Source organism: Acanthochromis polyacanthus, chromosome 12 (genome assembly GCF_021347895.1).
Source record: "Acanthochromis polyacanthus isolate Apoly-LR-REF ecotype Palm Island chromosome 12, KAUST_Apoly_ChrSc, whole genome shotgun sequence".
In the NCBI taxonomy this organism is placed as follows: domain Eukaryota; kingdom Metazoa; phylum Chordata; class Actinopteri; family Pomacentridae; genus Acanthochromis; species Acanthochromis polyacanthus.
Window position 1 is genome coordinate 1019649 of NC_067124.1, and position 19805 is coordinate 1039453.

General features: G+C 41.3%; 1 protein-coding gene across 1 annotated transcript in view; it reads left to right on the plus strand.

Annotated features, from left to right (window-relative positions):
* Positions 1–19805, plus strand: part of snap91a (synaptosome associated protein 91a) — a 74041-nt gene that overhangs the window by 19721 nt on the left and 34515 nt on the right. Inside the window, 4 exon segments of the mRNA XM_051956572.1 lie at positions 14605–14747; positions 16764–16839; positions 18366–18468; positions 19007–19100. Coding sequence (XP_051812532.1) covers positions 14605–14747; positions 16764–16839; positions 18366–18468; positions 19007–19100 — 416 coding nt within the window.

The following is a 19805-nucleotide window of genomic DNA, read 5'->3' on the forward strand; positions in this document are numbered from 1 at the left end:
GGCAATGTCGGCAAAATTGTAATGAGGCGGTGGCTGCCTCGTCAGTCATATAGGAGGGGAAACACTGAGATAGATAGATAGATGGATAGATAGATGTACTGTTGGATTACCTCTATTATAATATAGTTATTGACAGTAGTGGCATTAAAGGGGAACTTCGGTTTTTTCAACCTGGGGTCTGTTTTCATGTAATTTCATACATGTGAGTGATGGAGAAATGAATTTTCGACATAGCTCCAGTATTTAGCCAGGCAGTCAGCTTAACAGCTCAGCTAGCAGCTCAGCTAGCAAAAAGTATGGGGCAAGAGGCCCCCCCACGTCAAAGTCCGCCCTAACGTGCTTTTGCCCCACACTGACCGGCTCAGATAGTCTCAATGAGTGTCCCACAACACACTAGAGATGAGAAGTGAACGAAAACCTCCACATTACCTGGCGATCGCTCTTTGTTGTGGTCTGTATCCAAAGCTCAGGACGCTAGAACGCAAATCGGAATGAGATTTGCGTTCTAGCGTCCTGAGCTTTGGATACAGACCACAACAAAGAGCGATCGCCAGGTAATGTGGAGGTTTTCGTTCACTTCTCATCTCTAGTGTGTTGTGGGACACTCATTGAGACTATCTGAGCCGGTCAGTGTGGGGCAAAAGCACGTTAGGGCGGACTTTGACGCGGGGGGGCCTCTTGCCCCATACTTTTCGCTAGCTGAGCTGCTAGCTGAGCTGCTAGCTGAGCTGCTAAGCTGCCTGCCTGGCTAAATACTGGAGCTATGTCGAAAATTCATTTCTCCATCACTCACATGTATGAAATTACATGAAAACAGACCCCAGGTTGAAAAAAACGAAGTTCCCCATTAACTACAAGTATGAATGAAATAAATAAAACCTCAATGCTATTTTGATGTTTAGGTGGATTTAATTTGTCTGACTTATTTTTAAAAATTACATTTAGAAAATTAAGCTGCAACATTCCATCCAGATACAAAGCTTTGACAATCCACATTTACAAAACTGTTTCCCTGGACCTGATCTCTGCCAAAGAAACCATCACCAGTATGATCTATGAGCTCCAACTTACTGGACAATGCTCCTCCTCATCACAAATCCCAAATTAACTCACAACACCAGCCAAACTTACAAAATAACATACAATACAATACAATACAATACAATACAATACAATAACATACAATACAATACAATACAATGCAATACAATGACTTTATTCATCCCCGAAGGGAAATTCAATACATACATACAGTACATGGACCAGTAGCTTCCATTGTGCAAAACCTTCATCCACAAGCCTACAGTTATGGTGACCATTCAAAAAATGGTCCACATATATTATTTTAGGGGCCACCAACCAATCAGTAGAACAGCTACTGAAAGACTTATTTCAAGGAAAACTGTTCTGTTTTCAGAATCCAGTGTTTGTGCTGTTGTTTACAGTACACCCAAAGGTTAAAATTAATTACGGTGGATTATAATTTAGGTAAACATCTTTGTAGCATAAAGCTTACCAACAAAAACTGAAGGGTACCCTGGCTACACAGTGGTTTCATTAGAAACACTTAAATATGAGTGAGGAGCTGGACAGTGGATTGGTGGTTAGCACTTTAGCCTTGGAGCAAGAAGATCCCTGGGATCTTCCTGCATGAAGTCTCCATGTTCTCCTGTACATGTGTGGCTTTTCTCCAGGTTCTCCAGCTTCCTCCCACAGTCCACAAACATGCTGAGGTTAACTGGTGATTCTAAACTGTTTGTAGGTGTGAATGTGAGTGTGATTGTTTGTCTCCATGTGTAGTCCTGTGACAGACTGTTACCTGTCCAGGTGTCTCCTGTCATCACCCTCAGTCAGTGGGATAGACTCCACCCCCCATGACCCTAATGAGGATTTAAACGGTATATAGATGATGGATGGGTGGATGGATAGTTGGGTGGATGGATGGATGGATGGATGATGGATGGATGGACGGATGGATGAATGGATGGATGGACTGTGAGTGAGGTCTCAGTAGATGTTGGCAGATCTGATTGAATCATTCAGATCCAAGTCCAGTTTTACTCGAACACTTAATCGATGTAGTTTAACGTCCAATAGATAATGTGAAACTGATTGAATGAGTGATTTTCTACCCAGGAAGTGAATGAAATGTCCCTAAAAGCCGATGCGTTGGTATGAAGACGGCTTGGTGCTGCTCTCTGTGTCCACCAGCAGAAGCAGCAGTGTCGTACAGGATACCAGCTTGCTGCTTAGATGTCACTTACAGCCTCTGCAGTGTCTCCATCGCAGTGACTTCCTCTTTGTTTGGCTGCCACACCATATTGGTGCTGTGCTACGCTGGGGCACAGTGCATTCTGGGTAATTTTTTCCCTCCCCCTGTATGCTGCTCGAGGGTGAGAGGAGCTATAAATACACACTGGTCCATTCATGTGTAGCTCAACGAGGCATCATTCATGCAGCATGGCTTGGATCACACTGTGAGACACAGAACAGACCAGTCCCCATGTTTACCCATCAGCTGTTCAAATATATCTGTAGGAAATATGAGAACAGACAGAATGTAGCAGAAATGCTCAGCAGAGAGGTTGTATGAACAGTAAGTATTCATTTTATCTGAGTGTTGAGGCTGGTGTGACTCACATGAATCTGGCTTTGGCTGGATGACCCTGTTCAGTTTGCTGCTGTAAAGATGATTTTAAAGGAATTTCACTGCATCCTTCCTACCACTGCAAATACCTGTTGCCTAGGAAACCACCTTGGCATGTCCCCAGTGGTGCTTGTGCATTTGTAAAAACTAATCTACGAGAAAAGAAGAGGAGGATGCTGCGTGTGTGTCGTGCAGCAGGCTTCCATACATGCTGGAGCGTGTGCTGCGGTGCATGCATGTGTGCCTGCGGTTTTACTCGCTCTCTTTGGTATCACTTACAGTTATCGATGCATTGAAGGGTGGTAGTTGAAATCGGACTCCTGTCGGCTGTGTGTTGCTGGGTGTGGCAGACACCGCAGGGCGTCTTGATATGGTATTCAGTGGTGGTTATCTGACACTGTAGGACAGCAGAGCACACGTGAATCCACACTGGGAGAAGATTTCAGTCAGTCCAACGGATGCGTTTGCAGAATATGTCTGGTATAATAAAATCTACTTACAACGTGCAGTCATGATCAGATTAAAACATCTTTGCATATTTGTGCTGCATGTTTGCAGACTGCATACTTATGAGCTGTTCATATTCAAACAGTTCCTCTTTTGTATTTCCCTCCTCCTGTTTTATCATCCCTGTGATGGATGTAAATATGTCAGATCTCATGTCTGTGCTCCCTACGCTGCACGATGACGGCTCAGGTGCTGAGAGCAGAATGTGTACAATACTATAATACATGTGTAGAATAGTGCAGAAGCTTTTATCAACCTCATGTCTCAATTAACCTTGTGTAAGAGCAAAACATTCCCAGGGCTTTAAATGAAGGACACGAGCTGCACGCTGATGGGTTGTACAGGGACTACAGTAGGGGAGAGTGCTGGCCTCATGTTCTGATCCCATGAAAGATTTTGCAGTGTTCGTCTACATATCTGCTAAACAGAAAAACCTAAATCAGTGTTCTAGAGTCTCATTTAACAGCAGCGATATGCAGCTCTGTGGCCGTTAGCAGCTTCATCTGTGTCAGTGTGTTCATGTGCTACCACGGGTGACTGCCTGTGATTCTGAGGCTTTAAGTGCAGACATGACTATCACAGTAATCACCAGCTCTCACAGCTGTAAGGACTCACTCTGTAATTGTTCTCAGGGGTTCAGTACCAGCACTTGTACATGGCAGCTCGTTCTGTTCCCAGGTTGCCATCAGGTCTGTCATGTGGCTCCTTCTGCTGTTACCTGCAGTAGATCTGTTCAGCTCTGAAGTCAGTATTTGCATTTGGTTTGATGTTATTTTATGTTCTGTACAGTTATTCTCACTGTATAACAGAACTGATACACCAACACAGTGGTCCGAGCAGCTATGAAGTTACTGGAACACTTAAACCAGCAGAGGACTGGACCTCACAACTCTCTGCTGCATCTGTCAAAGGACTCTCAGCTTCATCACAAAATTAAGAAAAGAAAAGTTTAGGTTTCTTAGCTGCTAATGTTGGAATGCATACCACATAAGCTTCATCCTCATGGTGTGAATCCCAGATGGCAGATCTGAGTAGATAGTGAAGTAACTGGATGAATTATAATTTATTACTTCATGGTGGCTGGTAAAGTGTTAGCTCAGCTTCAGTTCATTTAAACATGACTAATATGGAGATGTTTGAATTCTGTGACCTGTGTCTCATGAAAATTAGCACAGTTTAACCCTTTGAACCCTAAGCAGATTCAGTGTTTTTTTTGTAATGTTGCCTCATTTTTCACTGCATTATAAAGTTCTGATGCAGTTTTAATGACATAAATCATATAAAATGACAAAATGAAAGTTTAATTTCTCTGATTATTATTTTTTTTTAATTTAATCAACATTTGCACCATTTTCCAAGTATCCACAGGCGCTACAATCACTGAAAATATCGGGGCTCCACATACTATCACATTTAAACCTGTTTCCTACTCAGCCCAGAACCCTCTACGTGTTTGTTGTGTGACTGTTGGTTACAGCCGAGTCTTTCATGGCCTTTCAGTTGTGCTGGAGAGAATCTGGTGAGAACAAATGGTTTGTTTTGGAGGAATTTTTAAATGAGTCTTGTAGAATAAAGTGATTTTGAAGCTTCTGTTTGGTTAGTTTTCAGGGGGATGGTGTATCAGGACTGTGCAGTTCCAGAGATGCAATACTGGAGTACACAGACAGCACTGCAGTAAAATGATTTAGAATCCAAACTGATTTATATTTCAACAAATTCAGTGAATAATTGTAAGTCAGGGCGACTGTGTCCTGGCACTGAACCACGTCCACACTAAGTCTCTGTTTCTTACTCACACTCACTCACATGAATTATTGAGAGGGAAGGTGGGGGAGCCGGTGAGTCAGGAGTTCCTGCTGGATTGTTGTTCAGCATCTCAATCAGAACTGAGTCTCTCTGCATGCTTCTCTCCTGCTGCATGATTAGGATTCTGTTCTCGCTGCTGGAATATTCCCCAAGACATTTTTTAGCAAATGTTCAAACAAACTGCTCTGAGGTTGCAGTTAGACGCTTTTACTGAAGGAGTGACTTCATGATAGGCTCAGAACACACGGATCTGTTTTTCCTGGCACGTTGTCATTAGGATGCAGAAGATTTGAGGCCTTTATTTATGGAGATGGTAGATGTGATAGAAACACCGATCCTCACAAGTGGAAATACAGAGAGAGAGAGACAGGCAGAGAGAGAAACAGACAGAAATGAAAGCGTAGGATGATGCGGGCTGCTGACTCATCAGCCCTGCAGGGATTATCCTTCACACTTTGTGCCTGTGCAGCTATGGGTGTGTTTATGTGTGTGTGTGTGTGTGTGTGTGTGTGTGTGTGTGTGTGTGTGTGTGTGTGTGTGTGCGTGCGTGGCCTTACTACTAAAGAGGACATGCGCAGCCGGCATTACTGCATGATGAAAGCATGATAGTGGAAGCAGAAGAGCCAGCAGACTTGTAGAATCACAGTCAAAGGCAAAGTGACCTTGGATTGATTTTCATTCATTTTTCTTCCCGGCTGGTCCTACTGTGGCTGACACATGGTGATTTATTCATGGAAACAGAAACATGCATTATAAACCTGGAAGAATATTTACTGTTTAGTGAGAGGAAGTGCTGAGAAACACAACACTTGGTTCATTCACTGGAATGTCAACACAACGCAGACGGACAGATTCAAAGTGGTTGTTGGAAGATGTAGTTTTTTTATTTGACTTATTTTATCAGGTAAAAATGTTTGAAAACCAGTTCTCATTTGCAAACGTGACCTGGTCAAGAGGCGCCAGCAGGAACAAATACACATGTAAACTGCAGACACAAAGAGACATACAAACATAACATAGAACTAAAGTTAACAGGTCAACAAGTAAGAAGCATGGAGGCATATACATGTGAGGGAAAAAACTGTGCATGAGGTGTAGGAAGGTGTGTGTGTGTGTGTGTGTGTGTGTGTGTGTGTGTGTGTGTGCGTGTGTGCGTGTGTGCGTGTGTGTGTGTGTGTGTGTGTGTGTGTGTGTGTGTGTGTGTGTGTGTGTGTGCGTGTGTGCGTGTGTGCGTGTGTGTGCGTGTGTGCGTGTGTGCGTGTGTGCGTGTGTGCATGTGTGTGTGTGTGTGTGTGTGTGTGTGTGTGTGTGTGTAAGTAAGGTCCAAGTCTGGGTTGGAGTTTAAGCATAAAGGTGGTGAGTGCAGTCAGAGTTTGAGGGTGTTTTGTCAGGAGTTCCAGTCGTTAGCTGCTGCAAAGTGAAAGGAGTTACAGCCAAGAACAGGAGAAGCAGTGGAGATGATGGGGTTGGTGTATTCACTAGACCTAGTGCCATATGAGTTATGGTCGAGGTGAAAAAGAGAGGACAGGTAGGGATGGAGGTGTCTTTCCCACAATTGACTTTCAAACAAAATGAAACCAGTGGTGAAGCCGCCGAGTCTGAAGGGAGGACACCTCAGCAGTTTATAGAGATCACAGTGGTGAGTGAGGAAGGGTGGGTTAGTGGACAAGCAGATGGCTGAGTGACAAAGAGTGGCCAGTTTTTTGAGCACAGTACTTGTAACAATTGTGGAAAGAAAAAATTTCACCTATAGCTCAGTTATTTAGTGTTTTCATGCCAAAGAAAGTTTCCTTTCATATCAGGGATATTTAATAAATCGAGTATGTAGAATCCTAACATGCTGAATGAGTTTGGATCTATATACAACAAAAATTCTTCACAATTCAGAAAACTGAAAGCAGTTTGGCATCAAAACTGTTATGAGGTTATGCTAGCTTTGTGCTGCCTGTACTGTGTTTACATTGTGTCTGTCTTTTCAGCACCTCGTTTGTCTTCAGCAAACATCATGATCTACAGGACTGCTTGTTTTCTCATGTGCAGGTTTTTTTTGCTGTTGAATCTTAAAGTTGGGTGCAGATCACCTCTGTTTTGAGCACCAGTATGTATGGAAGCAAACTGCATTCTCACATATAAAAAATAGAGACTATTAAATCTGATTTTGCCTTTCCATCACATACTCATGAGAAAAGCTGAAATAAATGTGATATAATGCACAGTAGACTAATGGAAATGTTTTAAAACATATCCAACACCAAAGTGATTCACTGAGAAGCTTTAATATGTGCAGTGGCTAAAACATACTGTTCATAGCTTCCCACTAACAAATTTACTGTACAACTAACATGATACTGTATGTCCTGTGTCATGTTAGACATCATATTTAAGCTCCTATTCATCACATTAAATCCAGTAGAACCATCACCCTGTCCTAGCAGCACTGATTGATGACTGACCTAACTGGTAAACTAATGAAAACTTAATCAGATCTTTTCTTGTAATTTTGAGGTCTTTTTTTCACAAAGTTGAGTGTGTCAGTTGGAATTATGAGAGGTTTCCAGAGTTTTCCTTTTTTTGTGAAATCAATGTGTTTCCGTTCACATTTAAGGTGAGATCAGGAAAGTTTACTGATATCAGGAGAAGTGACTCCAACAGAGCAGCAGCACAGCAGGCATTACCAGCATCAGGTCTGAGGATTCCCTCTGATCTTTGGGGGGATATTGTAGTTGGGAGAAGGTCAGATTTAGATTACAGGTGAATATGGAGACAACTAGTCTGCTTAATCACATCAGAATGGACAATATCTAATCTCCTGCAGCATAGGGCTGTATAAAGGCCATTATGACCTCAGACAGAGGAAAAGTAATTTTTCTTTCACACCTAATGTAGCTTTGAAAACTCAAAGGTTTACCATTGGTTGTAACTGAGTTGGTCGAATGAGACTGGTGTTCCTCTGTTTTTCATAAACGCAACCTGTGGGAAAACCAGAAGCAGCAATACTTTCTCTGTTCTCTGCCTCATCAGTGGCACAGTCCTTGACAAAGAAAATGTCAAAGCAACCCACATCAACAAAAAAATTACAGAAAAGGCAAGAGCCCTACAGTGAGAGGATCTGGTGGCTCTGTTGGGGCGTTTAGCAGCCATGGTGTCTATCATTGGTCTCCGTAGAGGGAACGGTCACTGAAAATCAATATGAAATTGTTCCAGGAAGACAGAGCCTCCATCCATGGGTCATAAAACTCACTGAGTGGTTTCATGAGTTTGAAAATAATCAGAACAATATGCTACGGCCTTCATGGTCACTGGATCTTAACCCAGGTGAACACTTATTGGTGATTTTGGACTCACATGTTAGAAAATTCTCTCAATCCTGATCCTCAAATGAGGAAGTATCACGTTATGCTGTAGCACATTATTTTACTTTGTAGTATTCTGGATAGCAACGTAGCAAAATCACAGTCATAGTCATAAGACTTCCTTATTTAAGGAAGTGGGTACAAATTTTATACATATCTCCATAGCACCTTGTTTAATATGTGCTTGAGAAATGTTTTATCTTTGAATTAGGTCTTGCTTTTAATGGACAAAGCAGAACAAGTATGCAATTAGAAGTACCAGATGTGTTCCTCATATACCGGGCTTTGTAAAAGTTCTGTTACACGGTTTCATGATCTTTAGAGATCTTTACATGTCGGAGTGAAAAATTCCATGAAATAAACTGAAAGTTCTACCTTATAGGCAGGAGTCCTTCATACAATTTTTTTCTCTAGTGAAGTTGTATCAAGATGGAAGTCCAAAGAGTTGAGATATCTGCTCTCCTTCATGCTGGCCACAACAAGTCTGACAGAGTCAAGCAGCTGAACATCGGCCGGATGACCGTCCACAGAGTCACGGAGAGGCTCAAGAATGGTGAAGATCTTTCAGTGATCTTTCAAGAATGGTGAAGACCTGAAAGATCTTCACCATTCTTTAGCCTCTCTGCGACTCTGTGGACGGTCATCCGGCTGATGTTCAGCACGAAGGAGAGCAGATATTAAGGTACAAGTAGATCTGACTATAAATACAATTATGCATTACATTAAATGATCATATGTAGGTTTCTCATGTGGGACAGTTATAGCCCCATTATTTCAGCTGCAACCCTGGTGCTGTTAAACAGTCCTGGGAGCAAGTAAAGAACAAATATTAAAACATTGTTCAAACTGGTAAGTAGACTTACGTCAAATCTTATAAGGTCAACAAGTACAGGCTTTAGTGATTTAATCAGGCTCTGTTTAGGATAATATTGCAGCTCAAAGGCTTCTAGAAAAATCAGTTGACCCTTATTGATCCTCAGGGCCAGTGACCCCCTAATTAACTTATTCAGCTGTCAGGGAATCACTGGACCAGCTCTCCATCCTACGGGTCCGGTTCTACTGCCCCCTGAGATCTTACTCAGAGGGATGCTGCAGAACTGTTAAGCTGGTAAACGAGGGAAATTCGCCTAGCTTTCTCACTGCCTTCATCCAGACGCCTATCCTTTCTTCCTCCAATAATTAATTTAACCGAGTAGCCACTTCGGTATAGTTAAATTTAACCACCAGTCACGCCTGTTCACGGCAGCTTCCCCGCTTATGGATCTTGCACTTGGTAAGTTGCTAGGTTTAATTCAGAGATTATGGACATTTAGACAACCTCTAGGATATGTTTATACCGGGCCAACCTGGCCCCCATGACTAGGTAACCTTTCAGAACCTCTACTATTGTTATGCACGCAATAACCTGACTTTCTACCACCAGGGAAAATATTCATAATTAGTGACTGTGATAGGGATAAAGTGAATTTCCAATCTGTTAACTTTGATTGCAGGAAAAATGTTTATTATAAAATTTAGCAGGGCGTAGCAATAGCTCTTAAAGCTGCTGTCTGGAGTTTCCGTTTGTTTTCAATTTATGTATCATTTTTTAACAAAGCTTAAATGTGTTAGTCTAGTTTGATACTATAATATAAAGTTAGAATAACGCGATATGAAAATTTATTCCTGAGCTCCGCCTTCCTCTCATAGACCCCCATGTTATTCCAAAAAGCGCCGGTCGCTGCCGACCAATCAAGTTCGAGCTTCAGCTTTGTCATGCTGTCAATCAACGGTTACGCGCACAGCAAGCAAGCCCATGCAGAGGTGGGCGAGCTACGCACTACGCAACCGCGCGCACATTTGTTTTGCTTGTGGAGGAGAGAGCATCAGGGATCAGCAACTTCCAGAAAAGTTACCGATCCCACGGCTTGTCAGGCCAAGAGACTGCAGGACGTTTTTTGGCTCGGGGTGCTCGCGTCGCTCCCCGACCACGGCCTCCATAGCTGCAAAGATGCCCGACCTCTGGAGGAAGATGTTGGGGCGTCTGGGACATACTCTTCGTCAGAGGAGTCATGCAATTCTGAACTCTAGATAGAAATAAATAAACAATCTAACACATATACACGCGTAAATGCACTAAGTTTGATAAACAACGTCATCCAGAGGGATACACGAGTGTAATCACATATTGAAACTTTACTAGTTCGTCCTAGCAGATTCATGTTATTTTGGTATTAGGACAAGTTAGACTCAATACAGCATTCTAATGTAATTCCTTTATTATTTACTAAATGTACTAAATGTAGAAGAGGGGAAAACAGCAAAACAGGCGAGATGCTGCAGCACTCCGGGCACTCCTCTCATGTACTGCACACGTGCACAAATAAAGGAAATCAGAGGGAGGGACCAACAGTGTTTTGGGAGACGCTGCGATTCAAACTCCGGACAGCAGCTTTAATCATCAGACAATTAATCAAACATCAATATTCTTTCAATGGCTTAACACGACTCATAAGTGGAACTATGCTTTCATAAAAGAGAAGTAATAATCACCCAGATTACATCATTTGGAGGGAGAGCAGCCGGCTATGGCCGTAGTCGACTGCTCACCTGAGACCCGACAAGTTTTTGAGACCCACCGGGGCCCAGGGGGAAGTGGACGGGGGTCCAGACCAGATCTAGATCTGCATATATCCATTTTTGTTGTTTGGGCCAGTAAAAACTTTGTTAATCCATTCTGGTGTTATTCCTTTGGAAATAATAAATTCCAGTATTTAACACTGACTCCACCAGTCAGTGTTAAATCCAGATCACAGTCCTATAATCCTTCAACAATGCAGAAAGAGCAGTTCCTTTAATCCATAATTCCATCAGAACAGTTATTCCTTTGCAGATCATGTTGAATTCCCCGTCCGAGTTACGTGATAAAATCCCCTTAGCTCAGGGCATTTCTACCCTGGTTTGCATCAAGTGACTATCACCCAACGACTCCCAACTTGTGTCTCGATCAGATGTAATTTATAGTTCACTGAACCTTATGCATATGACTCCATCTTCCCCCCTCCCAACTCACACATGTGTACCATGCACCGTCCACATGGACACCTGCACTTTTAAGGAACTAGAATTATCTATTTTGGACTGTCTAGACAGCCCGTCACCCATCTTGCAGACTCATAAAAATCCCCAATTTATTTTGAGTTTAATCTTTACGGTGAACATTTGACCCTGGTTCACTTTGCTTGTGACTTCTCACCTCATTACAAAGTTAAAACCCTCTTATTTTAACAGTTATCAAAACTCCTTCTGAAACCTATAAAACCAGTAAAAATGGCATATTTAAAGAAACAACCAACTTATAAAAATGTAGAAAGAATTAAAGAAGATAAAAAGACATTTTCCCAAAAACCCTTCATTCTTTCTAAATGAGGCACACTTCTGATTTCTACACTGTTTCAAAATTAAGGAACGTAAAAAATAGACACTTGGTTAGTTCAAACTCATTCATTAGGTTATGGCATAATTTGATCCTAAATCACAGGTTATAATATCACAATGTTCCCTTATTTAGCTGTTGTTCTGTCAGACTCTCCCCTTTGTGACTGATCTCATATCTCCTTGCTTCACAACACCCTGAAATTGCTTGCAGTTAACAGGAAAAAATAAATTAAAGAAGATTTAAGAGACAACTTATAATTATCTTATCTGTGCTCATCAGGGAGAGAAAAAGGTTTAGACCTGCTCTAAAAAGTCCTGCATCTTCAGGGAACCTCTCACTATCCAAGCACAAAGCTAGCAGTGGTGAAGGCATTTAATTGATCATTCTGAGGTGTTTTTATACATCTCGATCAGTTATCTCAAACATATTCCATGCAGAAGCAGGTTATATTACTGTATGTATATTGTTTTGTTAGAGTCACCAGTAGCAGCAGAAATGACATAAAGTTCATTTAAACTGTGATTTTAATGTAGTCAGCTCTGTAGAGTGAGGGGAAGTGGAGTTTGTTATTCTGAATGAACCCACTGACATCAAACATAGTTATCTGATTTAATGCTGAAGTAGAAATATGGATTTGCCCTGCTTTAAATACAAATCAATACTTTTAACTTTAAAATACAAACATTGATTTGTCCTGCTTTAAATACCAGACCCTGACTTATACTTCACATGAAACGGCTCTGCCCCAAACATAATGCATAGTTTTAACTGTAAGCAAACCAGTGTGCTTAAGCTTTATGAAATGTGGTAAAACGATGCACTTCCATTATGACAGCCTGAAATATAAGCATGTACCTTCAGATTCCTTTAACGATATTACCATTATCTTCAGAGGAAAATATCAGCATGGATTACTGCAGTCATAGTCTGTCAGTGGTAGATTGATTATTATAACCGTATTTTAAAGGGTCGATGTGCTCTTTTAGCTCCTCATTTTCCTGTTTGATTTTTGTTGCAATCTTGTCCTCTTTTTTGGTTTTTCTCTCTCTCTGGGTCTCTCTGCTGTGGAATATTCCACTGACCCTGTGCCTGCCTGTGCTGCTATTACTGAGTGGCTGCAGAAAACGAAACAAAGCAGCAGCCGATGTGACTCACACCAGGCGATCGCAGCGTAATGCGAAGCAATCGTCTAAATGCATTTCAGTATGATGGAAAGCAGCAGCTTCCTGAGCCTCTTCTGTTCGTACTAACTGACTCCTCTGGCTTGCACAGATAAGTCTGCTATTTGCTGAATGGATATTTGATTGGCAAAATGAGAGTTAACTCTTTAAACAGACATGAGACTGCAAAACCCACTGAATAGTTCACTGACATGCCTCCAGAAGGTGGAGCTCATTGATGAAGATAATGTGGCTTGCTGATAAGACACAGTGACATTTTCAGACTACTATAGAAACATTTCTAAAATAGACTCATTAACACTGAACACAAGAGAAAAATGTCTCATTCCTTTTGCAGGAGTGTTTGTATCTGAGGAAACGTAGCTGAGGGGAAACTATACTGTGAGTTAAAGTGAAAATTAGGAATGACTGTGAAATGTTGTAAATCCCAGATGCAGTGTGATCGCATTCTATTGCAGCACATTCCTATGTGTCATGTCTCACTCGCTGTCTTTCTCTACCAACCTGCAGCTGTTTGTGTTGTCATGACTTCAATGAAAGGGTTTCTGTACTCTGTATTAGAAATGTGACTTTTACAAGTCAGTCGTCTGAACGGCTCTTTTAAGTGAACGATGAGGTGCAAGCTGTTCGTATGGTCAGATTGCTCAAGCTGTCTTCACCTGTGTGCCCCATGAGTCTGAGTTGTCCACAGTACGATCCATTCACGTGAACCCAGCTCTATATGAGCAGCTAACATAGAGGAGGAGTGTGGGCGTCACCCGAGTCCCACTGAGTGCAGACTGAAACCACATTTACCGCTTTATCAGAGAGGAGATATTAGTGATGGAAAAAAAACATGAAATGAGCCAGAGTCAAAGGAACGAGGCACACAGAGGAGAACAATACAATATTTGTCAGAAAAATAGGTCAACAAACAACTTACACCACCATATCTCACACACACACACACACACACACACACACACACACACATGTTTGTACTTCTATCTTAGTGAGGACACCCATAGGTGTAATGCATTTCCTAGAGCCTTACCCTAACCTTAACCATCACAACTGATTGCCTAAACTTAACCCTTACCCTAACCCTAACCAAACCTCAATTCATACCTGTTCTCTAAAAACAAGTCTTCACCCTCAAACATGGCTGTTTCAAAGTGAGGACCGGCCAAAATGTCCTCACTTTGTAAAAATGTCCTCACTTTGATAGTTAAATGCAGAAAATGGTTCTCACCATGTAGCAAGTACAAGAACACACACACACACACACACACACACACACACACACACACACACACACACACACACACACACACACAATAACAAAAATGATGTAAACCACAAAAGAGCATTTTAACAATACAGGAAAAAAATATAAAAATGATAAGTGAGAATAAAATGTACATGTGTATATATTGGTGGGATGTGTAAGTTTGAATGATTTTGATCCATATTGTATATTATAATTAATACCAGTAATTGTTTCCTTGATTAAAAACAGATGATTTCTAAAAACAAGTGACTATGACAGCGAGCCGGTCTTTTGAACGTCTCTTTCAAAGGAACGGCTCCTCAAGATCCGTCTCCCTTCAAAGAGCCATACATCCCATCTCTCCTCTGCATCTGTTCTGCATCTCTCCCCTGCTGATGTCTGTCACCTCACCTCCTGCTCCTCCTCTCCTCTGTGCTTTTCAGACCTGATCCAGGCCACCCAAGAAACCAATGTGAACGTCCCCCAGATGGCTGACACGCTGATGGAGAGGGCCGGCAACGCCAGCTGGGTGGTGGTTTTCAAAGCCCTGATCACCACACACCACCTCATGGTGCACGGCAACGAGGTGAGGCCATAACACACACATGTTATGTTGGTTACCAGCTTTAACGCATTCAGGGGAAGCGAGTATTTTTCCCTTGTTGAACAAAGCACTTTGGCCCTCCTGCCACTATAGAGTAGTTTTAGCTCCTAAAGATACAACAAAGGACTGATTGTACAGGATAAGGATGTGTGTGTTCAGATGACTCTCCCTGATTACCTACAACAAGGTAGACACAACAAAACACCCTGAAGCAATAGCACGGATTGTCTTTCATGCATGTAAGTACAAGGTGTAGTTTTGATCTCTGCTCAGTCGGCCACGCTGAGTCTAAATGGGTGGAAATGACTTCAGTATCTGAATATTACAGTTACAGTGTACACACAACAGCTAAGTTGTTTCATTTAAGTATTCCCATTTACTTCACATTTCAGTTTCCAAAACTATCAGACATGTCAGACAGAATGTTGGCTAAATTTCTGAAAAATGACTCACAATACGTCTAAAAATTTTGCAGCTATTGAAAAGTTTTGGGTTATATATTTCAGGCAGTTTGCACACACCGTGTAGCTTCAATAAAGGAGAAGATATGAACAGTAAGGTCAGATCACTGTGTTAGATGTGACAGGGAACACTCTGAGGCACAAAGCCACAAAGATATCTGACATGACTCAGCAGTTCTCCTGAATCTCTGCGGAGCGTTTCAGCATCTTTGAGCTCTTTTTATAGCACACAACTGTACTGTTTTGGTTCAGTCCCACAGCTCTCATTTGCATCATTTTCAGGTAGAGGAGGCAGCTGTTTTTAGCAAACAACACTCTGATAAACCCACTAGCACAGTGTGTGCCTCGTACCAAGCAGCAGACTGGCTGTTTAGCAGCTATGGATGCTACAAAGATGGAACAGACCAGAATAGAGCTGACTGAAGAATAAATATATGATTTACATTCACCAGTAGGGCAGAAACATGACTGCAAATGAATGGTGGATGTGTAAGTAGTCAAACTGTTTAAATGGAGATTGAAAGCTACTTACCCTAACCTCATTCAAATTCCACTTCTGCTCCACAGTTGTACGTTTTTGCTCAGTATCAATCATAGAATAAGTTCAGGGACTGGCTTGGTCCTGACCTCTTGACCCAACTGATGTCCTGACAGCTCAAAAAAAGCACAGGCTCTGAATGGGCAACAAGGGATAACTTGGAGAGATAAGCAAATGCTCCTCTGTTGCCATTCAAATCAACCCAAGCTGCCGTGTGATGCAAAGCAGAGGGAGAAATACTGATATAGTCATTTTCAGTCAGAGAAATCAAGACAGAACATATACTGTGTTTGATTGGGGGATGAGCCGGTCCTGTCTGTGGCTCCCTCTTCCTACGTAATATTAGAGTTGGGTATTACCTATCCCAGCATGCACTGACAGAAAGCAGAAGAGATTTAGTGACAGGAAGATAACAGCATTAACCTTTGTAGTCCTCACAGCAGGTGTCAGGGAGAAAGGGCAAGTGTGCTTGTGTTGCAGTGGGCCTCAATGGGATGCTGTGGCCTTTCACAAATGAGCTCAGCATATGTAATACGTTAATGTGATGAAGGGATTTCATGCTGTAATCTGTGTGATATGGACACAGAAGCTAAAGGAAACAATGACCCCATGATATTATGCACATTTTTAGGTGTCACTGGAGTTACAGAATAAGCCTTTTCATCTTTATTACACTATAATCAATTTCCTAGTGCTCTCCTGTGTCCAGTTTATATTCACACCCTCCCACTCAGGAAGGATGCAGCAATGCTACTTTTATACTCTATTTCTAATAATTTATAGATAAAACACTATTACAGAATCAACCTGTTAAATCCGTTGTCCACTACAGGTTCACAGATTTCTTAGAGAGTGCTAAATGACTCCCTAGAGAGATGCAGCCATCTGTTTAAAAATCTGCATAAAACCATATAATAAGTAGAGAATGATGACATCTATTCATTACTGAAGTCTGTCAGGATGAAATATGTAACCCTGTGTGTTTGTCCCCTCCTGCAGAGATTTCTCCAGTTCCTGGCATCTAGAAACACCTTGTTCAATCTCAGCAACTTCCTGGACAAAACAGGCTCCCATGGTGCGTGGTGTTTGCTTCCGCTCCAAACCAGCCCTCCATCATTTACAACCCAGAATTATTGCTATGTACTGATCCTCCCATTTAGGATTATTTTACCACTTTTCTTTCTCTCCAACTTACATGTTAGACATTAAATAAGACATTTAAGATGTGGTTTTAAAGCTGTTGAAACAACGGCAGATTGAGCTTGAATGTTGAAACCAGCCTCCCACCCCTCAGTAATCCCCACTCCCCTCAATTAAACCAGTCTCCATGGGAATTAGCACCGTCTCTTGTGGTGATAAACACTTGGTTCACAGCCTGTTGTCAAGGACATTTTGTCTGCTTGGGTGACTGCAGAGTTCAGAAAAACATTTTTAGACATTTTTGTACACTTTATTAGATTAGAAATAAAGATCATATGACACTCTCATGTAGTCATCTTGGCGTGGATCATAGAACTAAGTACTGTGACTCTGATTCTACAATGAAGTAAATTAAAGGCCTTATTAATCATCCTACCAGTGGAGATTTTTGCAAATATTCCTCTCTTTCCACACCTAGGGAATTTGCTTAGTTTACCATAAGTTGTATAAGAAGCAAAGAGCTAGCTGGCTTTGTAAATTCACACCATGTCTTTTCTACACTCACATTTTTTAAAATAAATTCAACAAATCGGATATGTCATGTTAAACAGTTGTTTTGTTTCTTTATCAAATGTTTTATGGAATCATGCTAGCTGTTTCCAGTTGTTATGCTAAGCTACAGCCAGAGTGTTCTTAGTTTAGCATTACTGAAAGAATGGGGAAAAGCTAGCCTGACTTTGTAAAACTGGAGCTTCCTTTTCTACTTCTTTTTTTTAAATAGCAAGTTTCCAAACACGATAAATAATTAACTTTTAATTAACTTTCTCAGCTGTTATACTAACTTAAGCTAACCCCTCTTAGCGTAACTTTCTATTTAGCATACAGACTAAAATTGAGAGAGTTGCAGTTTAACACATACAGCTACAGTCAGGTGTTTTCTAAATTTATTTTTATGAATGAGCTTTTCCCCTCAATTTCCAAATTTTACGTTAACTTCTCTTAGCCTAACTTCATATTTAGCATGCAGACAAGCAACGGTAGATGAAGACTGATACCATAAAGCTGCAGCTGGGTGATTAGCTTAGTTTAGCATAACTGGAAGAATGGGGGAAAGCCAGCCTTGATTTGTAAAACCAGAACTTTCCTCGCCAGTTGTTATGCTGACCTAAGCTAATCCCTCTCAGCTTTACTTTTTATTTATCATACCGACAAGAGATGGAGATTGATACATACCGTTACAGCACAGTATTTTTAAATTATTCTTATGAATTAGCTGTTTCTATCATTTCTGAATCTTTATGTTCACTACTCCGAGCGTAACCCAAGACAAGAGAATTAATTTTGTCACGGATATAGGACTAAACTTTAAAATAGTGTTTTTGTGAACTTTGTAACAGTCTGCTTGTGTCTTGTACTGAGTTGTGCATGTGTGTTCATACTTGACGTGTGTGTCCTCCTCAGGCTATGACATGTCCACGTTTATCAGACGCTACAGCCGCTATCTCAACGAGAAGGCCTTTGCCTACAGACAGATGTCTTTCGACTTTGGCCGAGTCAAGAAAGGGTACCGTTTTTCATTTTTTCATGACATCACCTTGTCGCATATGATTTCAGTGTTAATATTAGAGGCTATTTAACAGGCTATGTAAGGTTAGTCGGGACCAGAACACCTCTTTCCTACTTGCCCTCCGTATCCATCAGAATCAGACACATCTCACAGCGGTCTTGTCGTGACTGAGACCTCAATTACCTCCACCCCGGCATTGAGCCATGTCTTTGGCCTTACTGACTCATATTGAGTGCAGAGATGAATACAGAGAAGGTTATTACTCATGCACACAGACTGGACAGCTCTGTTTAGCTGGCAGACACAAGGTCCCTCTGCCTACATAAACCAGCACTGAAAAATACAAGACAAAGACAGAATAGAGATGAGATACAGTGGTGGATATTCCATGTTTGACTGGTGCAGAGACTGGATTTATTGCAGTGGTTACTAGACCATGCACTCTCCAGTTATTTAAGGAAGTTTCTCACCAAGCTCTAACTGTGTCAGAGAGCTACTGCCTAATTCTCACATTTTCTATTTCTTTGTGTCTCAGAGCCGATGGAGCGATGAGGACCATGACAGTGGAGAAGCTGTTGAAAGGAATGCCCACCCTGCAGAGCCAGATCGACGCGCTGCTGGATTTTGATGTGAGTGACACTCGCTAATAGTCAACACTGTCACATTGCAAGGTTACTAAATTCACTGAGACACACACACACACACACACACCACACGCCCTCTATGAAGACATGTTCTGAGGTGACATGACGTGTCACAGCCTCTTAAATTATACTGACAGACCATTCAGGGAGTGTTAAAGTTAATGATGACTCAAACAGATGACAGTTGCAGTCAAAATTTAAAATTTTCTGATAATTTATGATTTTTTTGTTATATTTGTGTCAGTTGACAGACAAATGTGTAACACTGTCTTTCTGCGTTTCAAGATTTTTTTCAGAACATAAATGTTCTGACAGCAAACACTAAATGCCGCACTACATTCTTGGTTAAAACATATAAAAATTTACTTCAATATACAAGAAATAATATGTATAGGCTCAAAGCATTCCGGATATGCATTGCAGATATCTGTAAGTCTATTCTTTGTAGTCTAAAATAGCATTCCAGATATCCACAATGTCATTCCTCCTCTCAACCACTGTCATTTCAGATATTCACATGGCCGTTCTTTTTAGGACACATGACGTAACCATGCAGTTCAGCTAAAGATATCCACAATATGAACTGCAGCTATCTACAGCTAACTTATGACGAGCAGTAATTCCACTTTCAGATATCTACTGTTTAATTCTGACTACTCATAATTACAGTTCAGGATATCTTTGGTTCCC